Source organism: Zootermopsis nevadensis, unplaced genomic scaffold (genome assembly GCF_977971745.1).
Source record: "Zootermopsis nevadensis isolate Lab colony 2312 unplaced genomic scaffold, Znev_1.0 Znev_ptg000001l, whole genome shotgun sequence".
In the NCBI taxonomy this organism is placed as follows: domain Eukaryota; kingdom Metazoa; phylum Arthropoda; class Insecta; order Blattodea; family Termopsidae; genus Zootermopsis; species Zootermopsis nevadensis.
Genome location: NW_028259133.1, coordinates 21,064,450 through 21,085,575, shown reverse-complemented (window position 1 = coordinate 21,085,575; position 21,126 = coordinate 21,064,450). Strand labels below are relative to the sequence as shown.

At 40.1% G+C, this 21,126-nt stretch overlaps 1 protein-coding gene and 1 long non-coding RNA gene across 4 annotated transcripts in view; one reads left to right on the top strand and one right to left on the bottom strand.

Moving 5' to 3' along the window:
- Positions 1-21,126, top strand: part of LOC110833781 (cyclic AMP response element-binding protein A) — a 101,304-nt gene that overhangs the window by 62,867 nt on the left and 17,311 nt on the right. For both annotated transcript variants that reach the window (XM_022072270.2, XM_087346247.1), the window contains exon 2: positions 9,772-9,985. In XM_022072270.2, coding sequence (XP_021927962.1) covers positions 9,772-9,985 — 214 coding nt within the window. The remainder of the gene's footprint in view (positions 1-9,771; positions 9,986-21,126) is intronic.
- The window catches only part of LOC147875249 (uncharacterized), a 73,571-nt gene that overhangs the window by 40,454 nt on the left and 11,991 nt on the right, over positions 1-21,126 (bottom strand). For both annotated transcript variants that reach the window (XR_015534457.1, XR_015534456.1), the window contains exon 2: positions 6,627-6,731. This is a non-coding gene — a long non-coding RNA (uncharacterized LOC147875249). The remainder of the gene's footprint in view (positions 1-6,626; positions 6,732-21,126) is intronic.

Genomic DNA, 21,126 nt, shown 5'->3' with positions numbered 1-21,126 from the left:
TGAGAAACAAGTTGTTCACATGTAGTGACCCTGTTTCTTAACAGCCAAGGCTGAATGGCGGGTTCTTATGAACATGGTAATGAAATGCTGGTTTCCATGAGACGCTGACCGACTCTTAACTTCTCGGGGGGAGAGGGGGAGGAGAGTCTGTTCCATTTTACATATTTACCCGCTGAAATCTCTAGTGAAATTTGCGCTATTCTGTTCAGTTTTCTCGTGGTTTTCATCTGTACGACCAGCTGAATCACTAAATGACTTTTTACCGTCTCGCCATTAATGACACACAATGACTTTTATTTAGGTAATAACCATTCCAGTTGAAATATCGTAATTAAGTGGCCAGTAATACTCCGACTCCGTGCTAATGTTGCGATAGTAAATTATGAAGAAAGGCCTGGAATTAATCGAAAAATTTACCAGTTAACAACCGCTGTCGTCCAAGCTCTTGATGTTGTGAGGAGCTTTCATTACCTGCACGTAATCCGAAGAGAGAGCTACGTTTTGTTCTGTCCTTGTGTCTCCAGCTGTGAATACCCCTATCGTGTAACCAGTATGCCAGCATTTACAAATCATCAGGGGATGATAAAAGTTAAAATGTCAGTCGCTGGATATTTCACAATATCGGATGGCACCGTTAATGAGCAGAAAACTAGTACATTGCCCGTTAATAATTACGGGAAAACGTAAAGTAATAAACACACTATCACGAATATTAATTAACCCATACGAGCCAAAGTCCCTAACAGCAAATGAAACGTGTTTTCAGTTATAAAGACTTAACTTAGCCTACTAGAAAAGTTATTGGAAAATTTCGCTAAATGAACTAACGACAAATTTCTTGTTTCCGACGATCATCAAGATAATTCTCAAACCTATGCCGTGTGAGGCCACGCGTTCGATGGCCCTTGTCGTGAAAGCGTACATGGGAGAGCAACGTGACTCCGACATCCCACGTGCAGCTGCCTTCATCAGAGCGGCGACTGACAGTTTCTGCACGGAATGTCTTAAGGAATACAAGTAGGAAGTCGTTTTCACGAACCCCTGACTTGTTTGGCAAACAGAAGGTTTACTCTTTGAAGCCCGACGCTCGTCTAAATGTTATTTTAAGAATTCAGTCCGTACCGCGAAGAAAACACTACACTTCACCATTACGAAAGATCGAATGGTTAACGCTGTTTAAGGAAGTAATCGCTGTTTATAATGAGACACGCACTGCGTACATAATATTTAAGAATTCAGTCCTTACCTCGAAGAAAACACAACACTTCACCATTACGAAGATCAACTGATTAACGCTGTTTAAGGAAATAATCGCTGTTTATGTAGTGAGAATCTCACGAAATCAGAAAATATTCTCTGTGGGCAGAACGCACTGTTCCTGACTTTTAAAGAAGGTGGTGCGTATAATTACCACTGTGTTTTAAAGAGTTAATGGACAAAGTAAAACTTGATTAAACCTTATTTTCTCATACACAAAAGGAAGAATTAAGTTGTGAAAGGCACAAGCTGGCTGGTTCTTGTCACGTGACAGAGGACACCCGCCATCTTGTGCGAAGAACAGAACAGGATCATGATAAAGATCTTTTCCCTCTGAATTAATATCTGTGAGTGGTAGTAGTGTTGTTTGTGGATGCACGAAAATGTACGGAAAAAATCACTTTCATCCTTTGACCTAAATTATGCAGTGGCCTTGCAGTTAATATGGAGGCAGAAATCACGAAAATGTTGATCCGAGGTTTACCGGTGTACCTTGATATTCGTAGTGTCTAAATCGGATAGAAGAAAAAATATATTTTCTTGGCGTTGCAAAGCGCGTACTGAATTGAAAACAACTTATGTTTAAGTAGCCTTCTGCAGACTTTCTAAATCTGCAGAGATTCCATAAATACTCGGGGGTGTACATAAAAAGGAATGTTTTTAACGACAGGATGTCCTCAGACTTAAATGCAAGACAGACATAATAAACATTTAACAGTCGTCATTTCAGTTGCACGGCTGATCCGCGGATAAGACCAACATCGCATCTAAATTCAGGCCGAAATGATTCAGTCGGTTGAGAAAATTTGTACTGCCATCGTTTTAAATACCTTAATAGACAAATCGTACTGAATTTCATTCGGAACGAAAGCGGAATACGTGTAAATTTGATAGATAACGCCAGTATATTATTAAAAAAAAAAGTGACGTCTTGTCTTCACATATAGGCTTTTGTTCTTACGTGTCAGATAATGCGTCTTGTATACGTAATTAACTCCTTCGAGTACAGCCTTCTGGATGTTGATAGTCGCGTAGCTGGTAAAAGAATTGCGTTCCTTTCATGCAGACCGATGATTCATTTTAGCAACGGCCCGACACTGGTCCCTGTCACGAGCCAGTTGAATTCAATCCACATCCAATTCTTTATATTCCAATGATGGGACCTTTTTTGGTCCAAAAACGACTTTGTATTGTTCAAATCCCAGTGTTCTCGTGAGTCGGAAAGATTTTTTTTTTAAAAAATATCATAACAGAGAGAGAAAATATAAGGTAGAGGAGGTCTAGACGTGGACGGTAAGATTCTATTAAAACTATTTTTATATAAATAAATTATGAGATGGTAAAGTTGCGTCATATTGTGATATAATAAGTATATATTAAATCTTGTCCGTCTAATCACAATAAATTCTTATTAAATATTAAATGTTAATTATTGTAATATTTTAATATTTAATAAGAATTTATTGTGATTAGACGGACAAGATTTAATATATAAATAAATTATGATTGTGCAGACTAGATTCTTTGGTTCCAGTGGCGGTTTCTTGCGAACGCCGAAAGGAACTTTTTAGGGTTCCGTGAAGGTAGTGTACATTTTTGATCCGCTGAGCGAGTACAATTGGATTTCCAAGGATTATATTCCACGGAGTTCGTACAACGAGATCGTGTTTCCAAGTGTAGTAATGTTCTGTGTGACAGTTACAAATGTCAGCTTTCATCCGCCTGGATACAACATAGTTTATCAACGAACACAATACCTGATAACTGATCAGCGGCTATTATATAAACCAATGTAGCACGCCGAAAATGGCCACGTGGATGAATCTGGGCGTCTATATGAACGTAGGTTGCCACATCAGTGTAACCACCTGGCGACCTGAATACGAGGTGCGATCTGAAAGTTTCAAGACTGCGCGTATAAAAACCCGTACACTTATCTCAGGTATTAAATTCATCCATCACCCTCGAAGTAGTTCCGCTGGGAGGGAACACAACGATCCCAGCGCCGCTGCCAAGCCTGGAAGACAAAGAAAGATTTCCAGGGATGCTTGGCAGCGGCGCTGGGATCGTTGTGTTCACTCCCAGGGGAACTACTTCGAGGGTGATGGATAAATTTAATACCTGAGATAAGTGTACGGGTTTTTATACGCGCAGTCTGGAAACCTTCCGATCGCACCTCGTAAAATGTTTGGAGTTAAAGTAGCTCAAGTCTCTGAAAAAGGCAATCCCATTAGGAATTTGACAAAAACAGGCTACTTTAAGTGGCGTTTCTCCTTTCTAGATTTCTTATCTAGAAGCAAGAATGCACAGTGAGGCCTTTTCAAGGTCATTTGATATGTCTCTAGTCAGAAGGCCTGAAACGAAGTCTTTTAAGACTTCTCTGTGGATAGGGGAATCATACAGAAATGAATCATAACCCTTTAAATTCCAGTGGTAACTATATTTACTACGAGTAACACGCCATTTTGTATTTACGAGTCTCACGTTGTTCTCGGAATAAACAGTGTTTACCAATTCGTCCTTGTAACGGTGTTTCAAAGGATTTGAAAAATGGGGTGTGGACTGGGAATTTGTCTGTCTTAGAGACCGCTGGCTTCTCAAATAGGACTCCGCCCCACGGACTTAGTTCTGTGCCTACGTGATTTTATAAGAGAAAAGGAGGCTTTGATCTTTTGTTTCGAGATTACGAAAAGTAGAAAATTAACAACAGAAGAATACATGAAAATTACATGTCCATATGAGTTCTTTACAAGCGTTTCTGAGCGTGAGCGTTACTCTATTATGTTCCAATGTATTCCTTCCTCAAATATTGTCGTGTGTGACTTTATTTTTCGTGTACAACAAATGAAATACAATATATTTATGCTCATGAGGAAATTGTTGGTATAAATGTGGCACTGACGATGATATAGTGGGTTTCATCACTCCGTGGTCGTGGGTTTGATTTCTGCTTACGGTCTGAATGTAGAATATCTTTGTAATTTTATTTCGTGTAGGTACAGGTCTTTATGAGATCTAATTCTCCATCAGATTCCTTCTGCCAGATGCCTTACAATCATTTAACAACCACTTGTAACATGTACCACTGCTTTAAGGTTAATTAACTCGGAATTTTACCCACAGAATCAATAAATGAGCTTCGTGAGAAGAAACGACAATTACTTGTATTTCCTTCAACGACATTAATCAGCTGATCTTTGTATTGGTGAAGAATTGTGTTTTCTTTGAGGTACGGACTGAACTGTAAAAAGATATTAAAACGATCTTCGACTTCAAAGGGTTAATTGTTAAATCCGATATTACTTTCGTACCTTTTTTGTTTTTCTCGCGCCCACTGCCAAACGCTTGGGGGGGGGGGGTGTTGCGCCTCTGTTCTAGGGCACTCCCCTCGCATTCCTCAGTTTATTCTGTTCTCATCGGTAATACAGTGCGCTGCATTATGACTCTCTCTCTATGGCATTTAGCCAATTTCCGGGGGGGGGGGGGAATTTGAAGTTTTACCAATACCCGTCAGATGTCATTAAACAAAAGGCAGCAGAATGACGTTTCGAAAATGTACAACTTCTGATCTCTTCGGCTTAAATAGAATTAACCCTCTGAAGCCGAAGCTCGTCCAAAAAAAAATATATTTAAGAATTCAGTCCGTACCGCGAAGAAAACACAACTCTTCACCATTACAAAATCCAGTTGGTTACCGCTGTTTAAAGAAACGATAATCGATTACAGTGAGGATCACGCGAAATACATAAATATACATACGAGTTGGTCTGTTAAACATCTCCATCATCTTAATAGGGGAGTTGAGGTGGAGATCAATGATTGGCCACGCCCAAGAACAGAGCGACATGCAGCTCGTAATTATCTTTATTAACACGCTGATAACGCTGGAACTTACTTTCTCCACAAGACAGGAGAACGAGATTTCTGATTCCATTGTGACAAGTCAGTATCTTATAAGCCGTTTCTTAACTGAGGCAATGTGCGACCGTGATCTCTGATGTTGATATCTTATACATCTGGAACATTCTAGCTGTGTTTTCAGCATGGTCTGTGGTTGCACAACGTCCGAGTGACAGACGCCTTTTTAAGATATTATAAATACAGGGTGTGCCATTTTAAACTCAACCCCCACAACAATCTCAACGATATAAGAATGAAATCAGGAACAGGTTGGTTCATAGTCGTGTAACAGACAATCCCGTCCTCACCCGAGACACTAGAATCAAGGTCACGTTCGTTGCTAGGCCGATGCTCACGCCAGTTGAGCAAACGCTTTGCAGATGCGGACATGGTCTGTTCATAAGTACATTACTTCTCATCGAAATCGTTTGCTGCTGTTCGCGAATAATTTCGCAATGTTTATCGCATACGAGAAAAACACTCGGACTGGTAACAAAAATTTTCGGGACCCAGGAAGTGTTTACCTGTGACAAATGCTTGTCGGAAGGTAAAACAGCTTAAATTGTGACCTTGCCAGCTTCAACCAAGAATTCAATTTGCCATTGGTTTTAAATGAATCATTCTGTAATTTTCCTTATCGATGTAGAAAACGTTATTACCGAGATTCCCGATAACCTCCAATTTCGTGTTACTTTAACCAGTCTCTCGTTAATTTATGGATTAACATCTTACTTGAGCTGAGTTTAAGAATTTGTGGAGCGATACCTCCACTCTTTACATAAATTAGGGTGGCAGTTTTGGCATGCTTTAAGCACTATCCCAGAATCCGTGTGGAGTAACTGAGTAAAACCTCAGGATATTCGACTAGGTCTCGAACCAGATACGTCCTGAAAACAGCTCTGTAGTGTCACGTCTGCACTAGTCCGACGTCAAATTTTTATACTGTGATAACCCAAAGTAAAGTCTGTTGTGTAAACTAGGTACGTGACTGTACACGGTTTAGCTAAATGCACGATTTATTGAAGAATGGGCTGCGGTCTCTAATTGTGAGGACAGGCAATGTATAAAAGAAAGTAATGTCTTTGGTGGGACTCGAACGTGGGAACGTAAGAACAAAGGGAAAGTTTACTGGCATTCTGTGCTATATATATAAAGGGCCAGGAAAGAATTATTCGCAAACTCTGCTGATTTTTAAAAGTAGCCAATCTGTTCTTGTAGCTAAATTGAGTAAGACGATAAACAAAGATAATGAAGTTGGATCCCTTGGGGGACATGGAATATTGCGCTGTGGTGTAGTCTTGTAGATTTTTTCCGACGTTTCAGAGGCGTTTTATGCTTCCATCATCAGGGTGATGATCTTGGGCTCTGATTATGGATGCTGTAAGCATCTCTGAAGCGTCGGTCAAATTCTACGGCGCAACATCCCATCTTCATACTCGCCGCCTTGAAACCATGGCTTTTCGACTTACCTTATGTGACCTCCTGTCGCCTCCTGCGGGACGCATTCACCAGGATGTGGAGTTGGTACAGTACTCTTGAAGGCGATTTCCAGAATGCATAATTCCGTTTTCTGTCTGAAAAGAAAATACGTAAGAATTGAATCTTAATGCTATTGGTCGCTTTTATGGGTGTGAAACTTGGTGTATGACCCTAGAGGAAGACGGCTTTAGGGAGCAGTGCGCTGAAAGGAATTTTTGGGACCAAAGAGAGAGAGAGAGAGAGAGAGAGAGAGAGAGAGAGAGTAAAGGGAAGTTTCAGGAAAACTGCACCAAGAGGAGATACAAATATGTGAATAGGACTGTGATATGGGTGGAACGTGTAGCACGAATGGTAGCGATGAGAAATGCACACAACATTTTAGTCGCAGAGATGAAAATAATAATGATAAAAAAATAATTTGAATATAACGTTTCGAAGAATAAATGTTTGTTTCTAAAAATTACTTGTCTCCTCCGTCAGTCAGTTAACACATGATTGGACTCACGTGTTTCCCCTCAGGCAAATATCGTCGAAACTTTGCACCTTTTTCTTCTAAATACGGATCTGGCCAAGCATTTGTAGGCGTTGAGGGTGTCATCATCACGTTGCTATTAAAGCAGGTGAAGAGTTGATGAAAACTGATATTTTGCTTTGAATGTTTTATTTCGGTACAGTGACGGGGTGTGCCCCCTGGCGTCAGTTTAATTTATTCCGAGTATTTTTGTACTTTTATAAATATAGTAGGATTCCTTAGATTGGGGATCGGCTTGCGGCAAAGTCTCTTTCTTCAGGGAACAACAAAACTCAAGAGAAAATAGGCTATGTACGCACAGATTAACAATTCAGAGGCGCGTTCAGCAACGTCAGATCTGCGGTCAGTAATCTCTGCGTGCGCGTGATGTCTGGCCGATGACGCCATCAAGGGATTCCCCATGTGATTACACGATTTAGATTCCCCCCACGCAGTCATTTTATGCGTGCAAAGTGACTGCTGTTATTGTCCGATTTGAACCAAAATTGTGACGTTTCGTCAAATTATGTGAAAGAAAATTCCAGTATCGAATTTAATGAAAATCTGTTTCTTGTTTTTCGAATTTGCTGTATATGAACAGACGTGGCTAAGCAAGTAGACGTATATCTATGCCCCAACCAGGATTCAAACCCGTGTGTCTATTATGATAAGGAAAGTTTCGACTTTGTATAAAGTTTCAGGCTTTCGAGATATTCTCGTTTACTTCCTGTATGCCTGAAAATCAGATTTAATTTTTCACTCTGCTGAGGCGGGCAGTCGCCATAGTTACCAAAGAAGGCCATTGGCGCGAACCGATCTCTCGCTCCGAAGCCAGAACCAGTAGACAAACAATTTCTACTTTCTTTATATTTTATTTAAAAGTATATTTTTCTACGCTGTGGAGTGTTCTAGTGTCAATTTCTGTTGTTTTGACCAAGGTCAAATACCAGGAGGCCGTTGGCATTTGCCTGTCGCTAGCCGTTCTTGCAACGAAACAACTGGAGCCATGGACTCGCAAACAAGTTGGCTTGCCTCCCCCACGCCCCACCCCCTTACTCTTGCACCAGTTATAATACCAAATAAACAAGCTCGCTGCATCAGTGTGAGAATTAAGTAAGCTTTGGGTTCGATAGGAATTTACATTTCTGGCACCCGAATTAATTCCGTCCTGCCAGGTCAATATACTGACGAGGAAAAGTTGTCGGCAGTCAGAGCACGTATCCGCGTGCTACTTGGGGGGGGGGGAGATTCTTAACCTTTAACATTTAAAATTAGGGCTGTCTAATTTTACGTAAAACACAGAACTTCACAGGAGCTTTTGGAGTGCTCATCAGTTAGGGTGACCAGATTTAGAAGGGTGAGATTGGCTGTGCATGTAGAAGTTTAGCCGGAAACCTGAAGGAAAGAGGCTATTTGGGAGACCTGGACTCAGATGTGAGGGTATTATTAAAATTAATTTTAAGGGAACAGGATGGCTGTTGTTGTGAATATATTAGTGAAACATCGGGTTCAATAAAAGGCGAGGAGGGTTTTTTTGGAACAGCTGAGCGACTGTTAGATGCTTGGAGATAGAAAACGTCAGTGCCGATCCTAGGAATGAAAGTTCGAAGACCCCTTTGCGTCGGGAACAAGTGTGTTGCTCGTCTGTTGATGCGCTCATCTCTGTTGTATTGAAGAAGAAGATAAATGCTCCGTTAAACAGCGCGGTTTTAGTTCACATAACGGACAATTATTCGTAAATTTTGTCCGGCTGCTGTCGGAGTTTGGAATATCCTGTTAGAAGCTGCGTAATAAATAAACAGATGAAATATGTAAAAACGGTTGATTACAATAGTACAGTGGTATAAGAATGTTCACATCTGAAGATGGTTCGACCGAACCGAAACATGTAGTCTGGAGGACGGATGTTTTGTCCTGTTGTAATAACTGTAATGTTTATTACATGAATGCATTTGTTATTATTATTTGTTTTGCGATATGATGAGTCATCTTTTCAGACCTAGTTTTGAATTAGGATTATCAAAACCGAGCATTAATTTCTATGCTTACACTTTGTTTGTCCAGTAATTTGAAAGTTAATGCGAGCGAACTAAAAATTTCTGCTCAAAATTAAATTTTTATTATTATTTTCAGAATATTCTACAGGGTGTGTCTGTTCGTTAACCGGAATCGCGCTGCTCAAATATGGCTTATTCCGTAGTAAAATCCGGAAAATGCATTCGAAATAAAATAAACCCTACTTCAAGATCTTTATCAAGACGTGAGCTGTTCTCAGAAAGTCGATCTCTTGTATTTCCACGCCAGACTGCCAGGAACGCGTTCTAAGTGCTTCCGCGAAAATATCGATACTCTTCCAATGGCAAACATTAACTGGGTCACCTTCACATTCCACAGTCTGTGTCTCTCGATCATGTCTGTTATTTTAATACTTTTCCTACTTCCATATTCGCAACATTTCTGTCACCATGGAAACGGCGATTATTATTATTATTATTATATTTTCTCTCCTCCCGGGGGTGACGCCCCTTTTATTCCCAAAACAGAGACTGGTTACGTTATAGGCCGTCTTTGTGGGCTCTTGCAAAGAGGACGTTTCGCTCATAACAAGTGTTTTTGTGTTTCAGGCCATCACAGAGGCTTTCAAGATGGCAGCAGATCCAGACCTGGAGTGGACGGCTACCATCTTGGACGTCAAGCCGCAGGTGATCCTCCACGACCGCCTCATGACGGACGCTGCTTTGGGCACAGCACCCATCAAGACAGAGCATTCTTACAGTCTCACGTCAGACGGAGACTCAATTCCAGACTCGCCACTCAGTCTCGATAACAAGATGGACGGTAAGGACACGTTTTAGAGAATTAAAGACTTTAATGCGCAGAAATGTACAGGGTGATCTTTTTTTTAAGCGAGCGCGGACTTGGGCGTGAGAGCAGGATGCTCCTGCCGTCAAGTCCGGCCGATCCATAACGCGCAAGTTCGCTCCACTTTTGCACTGCCTATAAAAACACGCTGTATAATGAACAGCGATTAACATTCTAGTGAAATTCGTATCTAGTGGGCCGATCACACGGCAGCCATTTGGCCACAATGACCGTGCAACATAGTAACCACTCTCCTCAGCCCACCGTTAAACGATAACGGCACATGAACAGCAGAAGGTTTGTGTTTGTTCTGTTGGCATTTCGATTCATTCCACGGTTTAGACAAGTGTCTTCTTCTGCTATACAAGCGTTCTGGAAAATATGGCAGATAAATATGAAAAGGAAGCTTAGGACAAGAATGGTTTATGTCAACTCTCAGGAACCCTAAGATATTTGTTTATCAAGAGTTTTAATTACCATTGAAGCTTGATAACGTATCTCATGATTTTATGTTTTTAAACACGTGTCGAACATTTTATTTCCTTTGTAGTCACACTGACGAAAGAACAGAATGTAAATCATTAAGTGTTTGAGGAGAATAGCCAAGGAAGGATTACGTAAGAGGATAATGTAGAATATTACTGCACGTAACAAGGAATTTCGTGACTTTCCAAGTCGCTTTCACGTTAAGACTGTTAGGATAGTGAAAAGCTAGGAGAGCGCAGAAATGTATTTCCCTCAGAGTGATCGCAAGATACAGAAAAACGGATCATAAACGAAGTGGGGAACATCAGAGAACAATTTCCGTTTGCGTAATAAGTAGTTTGGTTGATTTTTAATAATTTGCTATTAATGGGATTATCTGGCCTTTGGGGATGATATTTATATGTTATATTATAAACCTTTGCCATGGTAATGTTGTTGAGGAATTTTGAGTCTTACGGTTAATATTTATGACCTCATCTGTTTCAGATTTTCCTGTCAAGAATGACGGGAAATTTGCTAATAATAAAAATCGAAATAAAATTTCTATAACATACGGAAATAAAATCATGAAACCTAATTCCGAAAATGATCTATCACCAAAAAAATATAAGAACAGAAAATGCAAAGTGGAATGAATGATTTTAATGCCAGTGATGATGATGATACGAAGTCTGCCTTAGACCTACATTGCCGTTTATATCCTTTTTGCCGATAATGCAACGCGCCAGATACAAATTTGACATACAGATCTCTCGGGATAGCAATTGGCCACTTGTTAAAATACTGTTCTCGCCTTCCCCCCCCCCACCCCCCACCCCCCCACCCTGACTTTCCTGTACACATGTTGACGTAACCTAGTGAGACGTACAGCTGTGTGTTGCACTTGTATGAACATAATACTGTTAGCAAAACAATTCTTTGCAAAACTTATAGAACCGAACTTAACAAAACTGGGACACCGCTCGGCAAGCGGTTTCGTAGCGGAGCTTGTGCGCTAGGTTTTCTTTGTCGTGCGAAATAACGGATTTATCGTTCTTCGTCGACTTTTGTATTCCTTCATCTCTGAGCACATCGATGATCTTCAATAGTGAGCCAGATGAATCCAATCCACTCAGTCATATCCAGTTTATTACCGTCACCCTATCTACGCCGAGGCTTCCCAGGGCTTCCTTCAAGGTTTCTTATCTTCTGCTTGCGTGCTACATGTACCGCCAATATTATCCTCCTTAATTTGGTCGTCGTAATAATATTTGGTGAAAAATACAAATTATTAAACTTGTCGTGAAGTTTGCTTTCATTTTCTGTACGTATTCATCAGCATGACGAATTGTAGTTGTTGATTTGGCCTAAGCTGATAGTTGCTTACTGTATTGCCAAATACTAACGACTGAGAAAAAAAACATGTCCGATAACACAGTGGTATTCAACCTGGGGTACGCGTACCCCCGGGGGTACGCGAATTTTTTTTAAAAAATATATATTTTATGATAAACACTGAATAATCAGTAATGTAATTTATTTAATTTATTTTATATGTAGATTATATAAATGTATAACTTGAATTATACACCAACAACTTTGGGGGTACAAAGTTGAAGAGAAATTATATCTGGGGGTACGCGAAGACATCTTAGGGGGTACGTGAAATTTATACACCAACAACTTTGGGGGTACAAATTTGGAAGAGAAATTATATCTGGGGGTATGCGAACAAAAAAAGGTTGAATACCACTGCGATAACAGATAACTCATCACATGGGTTCGTACTGTGTAATAAAATTCGTACCGGGGTCGCAAAAACGCGAGTTAAGAACCCCTGGTGCAGACACTGAAAGGTTAGGCAGTGACCCCCCCCCCCCCCAAAAAAACCCTGTTGATATACGAACGGACACGTATAAAATACATGTATTAGATTATTACCAATACATCTGGTTTGGTTTACGAAAGTAACGTAAATATTTATTGTTCCTATAGCTTATTAAAAACACTTGTCTGACCTTTGAACGTAACTTTCTAAACAAAACAAAAAAAACCAGTGATAAGAATCTACGTACGTCAGGTTTCCGTAGAACCTGATGTTTGCCCACGTCATTCGACAGGTGTCCCCTGGTACATAGGCTACTCCTCAGTTGTCATGGATTTACCTGTACAATGATTTCCGAATGTGCGTGCGTATCTTTTACACGTGTGAATTTCGTATTCCTGCATCACGAGAGGCGTCTGCGTCCCACTTACTTCGCCTCGGTTTGAATCTGTGCTCGGACATCGCGTGATCTGATTAATGGTTGGAGTATCTGCAGTATTTGACTATCACGCCATGAAGATATTATGTTAGTGGAGGTACAGCTCCACGTATTCCGTACATGGAGATGAATGGAAAGCTTCACGTTCCGGCCTGTTTATCCCCTGTACCGATTGGTTGTGAATCCTGTGATGACGGAAAGGGACGAGGGAGGGACGTGCTGACAAAAGTCGAAACTGGACAGTCTTAGAATTACGTAGAATAAATGCAGTATAATTTTTATCTTTGCAGCGTTAGTCTGAACATAAACCAATAAGATCATTATCGTGTTCACAAGAGCCCTTTGTCTTTACCTTATCAAAAGATGACTCCACACCATACGATATTTAAGATTCATTTTAATATTATCCTCTCTTCTACATTTAAGTCTAGATTTCCAAAGCGTGTTTTGCGACTCAGAATTTTGGGGCGAATTTCTCGTCTCTTTAAAGCGTGCTACATTATCTGTCCGTTTCTCCATTACTTTATTTTTTGTTGTATCAAAATCGTATCAGACGAAAGCCTTCAATCGAACACAATCGATTGCTTCCGCACTGTAATGCAGGTGACACCCCCCCCCCCCCGTTTAACATTCTCTGCGTCGTGTCCACACAGTGTAGTAATGTGTTTCGTATGAGTCTCAGAATCAAACATCGAGGAATGCGTTTTCTTTGCGGTAGGAACTGAATGTTTAAACATTATTTATATGATTATAATGGATAGAAGAGAGATACATGCCGCCAGAAATCTCCGTGCGTGGGCCTAACAGTGATTCTGCGACAAGTCACTTGCCTCCTTCCGAGGTCTCGGCTGAGCGACACATCATGTGGCCAGCTGAACAGGGACTGGATCTGCTGTGAAGAAGAAGATTTAAAGGCTTGCCGCTATCACGATTCGCATTGTCACGCTGAAAACATAATCGTTTTAAAAACACGAAAATTGCGTGTCTACGCCTGCAGACGGTTTGACGGAATAAAGTGGTCGTAGCCTGTTTTAAATTAATATTCAGACCTAGTGTTAAAATTACCCATGTTCTCTTCAACTTTTATAAAAAAAAAGTTTTTCGGCATGACAGTCACCTGAACAGGAGAATAGAGTTAACTCCCGAAACGTCGTCATATAATACGGGGTACAAGCATGAATAGTAAGACTTGAGGTTCTCACAGCGGTGAATATGAAGATTTCTGTCTTCTGGGTTGTTGCGCTGTGTAGTCTGGTCGATGTTAACCAACGTTTCGGAGGTCATACTGCCTCCGTCATCAGGGCGATGAGTATGAAGATTTCTGTCTTCTGTGTTGTTGCGCTGTGTAGTCTGGTCTATGTTAACCAACGTTTCAGAGGTCATACTGCCTCCGTAATCAGGGCGATGAGTATGAAGATTTCTGTCTTCTGGGTTGTTGCGCTGTGTAGTCTGGTCTATGTTAACCAACGTTTCAGAGGTCATACTGCCTCCGTCATCAGGGCGATGAGTATGAAGATTTCTGTCTTCTGTGTTGTTGCGCTGTGTAGTCTGGTCGATGTTAACCAACGTTTCAGAGGTCATACTGCCTCCGTCATCAGGGCGATGAATTCATCGCCCTGATGACGGAGGCAGTATGACCTCTGAAACGTTGGTTAACATCGACCAGACTACACAGCGCAATAACCCAGAAGACAGAAATCTTCAAGCATGAATAGGTTGGAGCACCTTTAACTTTGATACCCGCCCATTGGACAGAAGGCTTCTGAGCCATTCTGGACGAAATTACGTCCTTCCAATGTTGACGAAGTGGAACCCGTAATATAAGCAGACACTCAGCGTCGTGTTGGTCCACTGGTTCGCCTGTACCACGCGAAAGCCAGACGATTGGGGAAAGTGTGTGTTTGTGGGGGGGGGGGGGGGGGTAATGAACTGTAATAACGGGACAGTGCGTTAGTGATAACCGATTACTGGTACCAGGTCTCGCGTCTAGATGTGGGCTACTCCAGTTAACACTGATGTCAAATACAGTGTGTTTCGAAAACATTGCTTGCAAACTCAGTACCTCGGTCGGATCTGCCCAGATTTTGTACGAAATGTGTACTGTGCATTTCATTTCTCTGTGAATCAAATCTGCTGATTTGTTGATTATTTTTTGGGGGGAGAAAAAAAGTTTATAGGGTCCATAGCGGCGATCATATTCGGGAGATTCAGGGTTCAAATCTCAAATCCGACAAAATACTGCACAGATCCTATTTTCTTAATATCCATCTTCGTCTAGGTCTCTCAAATAGTAAGAATGTTTCGGTCAGGTTTTTCGACCTAAAGTTTGCGTGCATTTCTCATCGCTTTATGCCTGCTACATGTCCGCCCGTCTTCCATTTCACCATCTTCATTTTTAGTGTACCTCAGTTGGCATCAGTGGTTACAAAATTTTCCGTTTCGTGTCGTGGTGCTGAACACAGAGTCAGCTCCGCGTATGATATTTAAGTATTTCGAAAGCAATGAATCAGCGTCTTTTACACAAACATCGTTTATTGTTCGTTGTGGTAAGATCCCGCTTTTGATTATACATTTTAAACCTCAGTGGTAACTATATGTACCACCTGCATTAAGATCAGTAATTTTTGCATTTTCCCTACGGAATGAGTTTGTAAGTTTCGTGTGATTCTCAGCTTAAACAGCGACCATTTCCTTAAACAGCGTTAACCAGTTGATCGATGTAATGGTGAAGTGAAGTGTTTACTTCGCGGTACGGGCTGAATACTTAAAAATAAAGCGCTTCTGATTCAAAGGGCTAAACCGCACGAACCTGTTTCAAACTGATGGAGCTACTTAGTTAACTTTCTTCGGGGTTTTACCACATTACGTCATGAGTTGTATTGTTTGTAACCTTTTCTAACGTCAGCTAGAAAAAGAAACGTTGCCAATATTGAGAGCTACCATACGACCCTTTTACGCACAGACGGCCTACGCCCATAGCTCCAAGGTTTTCTACAAAACACTCAGTTGTTTTCCACCCGTATACAATGAAATATTTTCCACTCTAATATAGTGAAAATACGAGTTACAAGACTTTAAAGAACTGTTTGTCTGTACAAAGAGCGTCCTTGTAGCAAGAAATACCAGTTCGATTTCTATAAATTCGGGGAATTGGTTTCTCAACATCGACTGTACTCCATGGAGTTAGGGTATATGCAGTCGAGATAAATGTTTTTAGTTTTTATTGTAGATTACGATGCGGCTACTTTGACCTCCCGTTTGTATAAAATTACCTCAGAGAATTAAAAGTTGCAAAACTTTACATACGTAAAGTTTCGAAATAATATTAAAAATGTTGAACTTGATCTGAATGTTAGTCAGTTTGACTTTGAGCTTTGAGAACATATTCTTTTCTCTTTTTTTGTGCATATCAGTTCATAGTTTTATAACTTCCAGATTAAAATTTGCTGTTACAAATTCCCTAGTTTTTAATCGAACTTTCTGTCCGCACGTGTCGATACATCTTAAATGCTGTTTCAGCGAAATTCCTTATTCGTCCAACGATATACTGAAAAATCACTTTGAGTTATAACTGGCCATATTGTACGAGTCACGTGATCCGGTACAGCTCCATTTCGTATCCAGTTTTATTTTCATCTCATTTCTTCAGTCACATGACAAGATAAACAACATTTTATTTTTTTAAAAATCTAGAAATTTAAATAAATTAATATTTCATGTGCTGTGGAACTGTGACGTATCATTTAACATGTCCTGGCAGGGTTTCTAATAATTTGCATCGTGTAATACGACTATATGCTTTCATTAGTCAAAGATAGGTAATGATTTTAATCTTCATATGCTGCTTTGATAGACTCTTCAATGAACATGTTTTTAAAGTTATGCTTTATATTTCCCGTCATTATTGACTTCTTATGATCCATTTATGAATAGACGATTGGACAATATTCAACGTTTCAAAACATGCGTTATGTCCCAAATAAGGAAATTTATGCAGTAGGATTATAAAAATGGTTTGTATACATCAGTCGCCAAAAATCTGTCACCCAAACTGTTTCATATACATACATTCATTAATACGTATTCCTTATTTCTTTATAGGCTACAGGAAAGTGTAGTTCACAGTACTACTTGACGTAAGGTAACGTGTGATAATTAATGTGCTGTAGACATGTTGAAAATGAGCTCTGTTACTTGATGTAATGCAGTGTATAAGTTATATAAGGGGACACAGAGCTTTAAAAAAAGACTATTTTCCAGTGCTCTTATCTTCCTTCGTAGTTGCAAGGCCCCCGACATTTTCATAGTAGCTTCTACGGACGCTTAAGGCTGTCATAACATTTAATCAAGGCTTAAAAGTTCTGTTTGCTGTAATGATCCAATAATAATATTTCAGGTGCCTGTTTTATTTGGTGGTCTGAACATTAATCATCATCATCGAGCAGACCAATACATCTGTGGCAGTGACGCTTATGCCTTACGTTTGGGAATATTCAGTTCGAACATCATCCAGACTAACCGTCTATCCTGACCGATGTTTTTTTATGTTTTTCGTGTTTTTTATTGGTCTGTACAAAAGAATTTCTGGATAATACCTTAAATCAGGCCACGATCATGTCATTACAAATCCTAACCTACTTACATTCTTGATGAACTTCCGATATAATCTGACTCAGTTGAAACAGTCTCTTAAAATACCACAAATTCAATGTATAAAAGTGATCAGAATGCGTTCTCAAAATGGTGTGTGCCACTGTTACTAACTCAAGGAAAAGTACTGCCTTCAGAAAAACGCGTCTGTAAAGAACGACCGAACGGTGATATTTCCTCACTGCAGCCCTTCGAGCTTCTGCATTTTATTGGTTGCAAAGCAGTCTGGTCGGTCTGACCGTTGTTCTATCTTTCATACTGCATAACAATCATTACTATACATTACGTTAAGTGTATCGTGGACCAGCAATTTCTCTCCGCGTTCGAGGATAAAAATCATGATGACACGAAAATATGTGCATCTGTTTCGTCCACTTGGACATCCTCGTTTACTGTGTAACAGATACATAAATGCAGGCTCACATTAATGTCACAATTAATATCCATAACGGATATTTCTTGCGTGGTTCATGATGATACAACATGCATCCTCTATAAATGCATCATAAAGTTATTTATAACATTACCATAAGCACTCCCAAACAGAATAAGGAAAAATAATTGTACTAGAGACAGCTGAATAGATTTCGTGACAAAGTTAGAAAGTTACGTATAACTGATTAATTGATCGTCACGTTAATACTGTATTGCATACAATTGAGTAATAAAATCCTTGTGATGCGATGTTACATTTCATAACCGCCATGAATACAGGAGCCTGACGCTGTGCTGACTTTGATGAACACTTAATTTCGTTTTGTTTCTTAATGCGAGCTTAATAACTAACTACCAACCTAAGAAGATATTCACGTATGTTGGCACATATCGATATAAAAACTGCTACTACTTAGCTTCGTGTGGCAGAGACAGTTAAAAGCTTTCGAAATACCTTGAAAATTTTAAAGGCCTCCCTCCGGAAAACTCCGGTACTTATATTGTCGTGCCCAGGGCTGTGGAGTCGGTACTGAAATCTCCGACTCCGACCCCGAATCCTTCATAAAAGCTCAATATGTATTAATAAGGCTAAGCCTACCTACAGTTGAGATGATTCATCTGCCTTCAATTCATCTTAGTTACTAATTTAAACACGAAAATATACAGAGTTTAGTAATATCACGATGTGTATACCGAAACGTCGAAACTCTATGTGCTGTTGCACCAGAATGATGTCTTTCGAATGTTAATTGACTAAATGTTTGTGTTGCTTTCACCTAAGTTAAAGTCGTCTATAATTTAACTAATTGAAATATTTAAATGTACCTCCAATCATAGTTTTCAAATTCTCTAATTTAAGTTCAGACTACTTTTTTTATTATTATATAAGGTTGTTGATCAAATTTTTCATCACGTTTATAGATTGTAACTAAAACTTAGACGCGAATGTGGTTATGCTTAATAACTTGAATATTAATGCACACCAAAAAGATTATGTTTCAGAGTTTCTTAAATATCTGATATTTTTGCAGGCAATTAAAAGCTTTCTTAATGAGTTATGGGCACATTCAATCCATAGTCTTAAACATTTTTAATACGGAACGCACGGGTTGGGGAGACATTTATGGTAGCCTGACTGATACCGAAGTTGGTATTCTTGATAACAGTTCCGTGTGGACTTGTACGTAGATACAAAAGTTTCGGAGAAACATACTGCCTCCATCTTCAGATTTGATTCTACCTAAAATTCCACGCGTCTTTCCTGCCCACAGCCACCGCCACGAGGACATCAGATCAGACGTGGTTTCCTTTCTGCTTAAAGAGTGCCTGAATAGTACCTTGAGGTAGGCAGCGACAGATTACTTCCGATTCATTGCCTAGTGGTCACTTGTGACGATTTGATATCATTCAACGCTTTGTGATCTCTGCAGTCGCAAATAACATAAGAATCCACAGCTTTCAAGGATGCGTGTATATGAAATCAGCCACTGTAACCACAAAACCGGTTTTCGATTGTCCGTCTTCAGTTATTTATCCTCGACATTTCTCGCATATTTCGCGATCTGAATCATTTCATTTCTCGGTCGTCTGTGGGCGCCAATGTGCCGGGATATCTTAGTCATTTAAGTGGCTGGAGAACAGAGTTCAACTCCCGCTAGGGGCAGCATCCCCTCTCCCCTACGTCTCTGTCCGGTGGGTACATAGTTCTGTTTGTCTGGGACAGAGCGACCGAAGCGTGAATTTGACGGTTCGCCTTGGTCTGGAGCACAGATGGGCGATTATTTGTGTTCTGGTGGATGAGGAGGGCCTCAGAAAACGCCAGAAACGGGGGAGGGGGGGTATACATTGAACATTTTTTTCAACCAACTGCAAATTATTCTAACCGATTAACATAATTTATTAAACATAACATCATGCGTTAATTCGGACACGATATCTCAAACCCTTATTGATGCCCTCACGAATTTTCCCATTTGTATATGGTCCCATTAGATTACCCTTACGCCAAGTTCTACTAATGATAAATTATAATACGAGGAGTAAACACGTGTACTAAAGAACCTAAAAGTTACAGTTTGTAGACATTTCAATTTCTCTTTGTGCATTTCTTCGCTGTGGTTGCAGTAATTGTCCTGTATCACGCCAGAGAAAGTAAGACCTCTCTTAAGGTACTTTTATTTTTAAATATCTGAGCATCCTAGGAGACCGGATTCAACGAAGGTTTTGCAGTGCATGGGACGTATCCACACGCCCCCTTAAAATCCTCACGGCGCACAGCTTAGGCCCAGGAGAAATCTTGCCTTTCATCGGGTTTTTTTAATTCTCTCTTTGTTTGTCTCTAAGGCATCTGTGAATCTTCAGAATTTATGTGGAGTAACGTTCCATCTTGAACAGCCCACATGTTGCTTCAGTTATTATGAGCATTGCTATAGGCTGTCTGTTTTAGCTTTACCTCTGAGTCTGGATGCGCAGAAGCCTCCACTCACAAGGTCATTACAGTGAAAGTAATTAGTTTCTTACTTCATGTGGCGAGTACAATAAATATGGCGTGAGATAGTGGTCCAGTATATTCCAACATCCCCTTATTCCACAGTGCACATGACGGAGTTCTACCTAAAAGAGACCAGCTATAGCAACCAAAGTACTGGTTATAAATGACACGTGCTGCAGGCAACATCATGGGTTCATATTCCGGTAACCTAATGTTGTCGTTAACTTTTTTTCAAGAGTCGTAACTCTTACCGTTAATGGCTTTCATTCCTCATTTAGACTCCGAGAGTTTTTACAATAAATAGCTTATCTTTTATTTTTAATTCTGAAATGTCAAGTGTGTTTCGTACGCTCAGAAAATTATTTCATTACTGGTTAAGGTTTTCGTTTGCGTTCGCTCGCTGCAGGTTCGTGTAAATGCGAGTGAAATTGGTGCTACGTTTCGAAATAAGCCCCGAGAAACGTACGCTTAGCGTAAAATTTCTGCAGCGATCACCACAGTTTGGCCTTTGGTCTTAACCATTGTACGCAGGGCAGCCTGGATATTCCGTAACCAGTCACTTCCATGTTCAGAAATGCGCGTAGGTCTCCATGCACAGTGTCCGTTATTGCAGTGTGATCTTTATCAGAGTTTGAGTGTATCAACGAAGTTTTGGAAAAACTCGCAGACGTCGAATTTCATGAAAATCCGTTCAACCTACCTCGAGTTGTTAACCCTTCAAAGCCGAAGCTCTCTAATTCATATTTATGAATTCAGCCCGTACCGCGAAGAAAACACGACACTTCACCATTACAAAGATCAATTGGTTAACG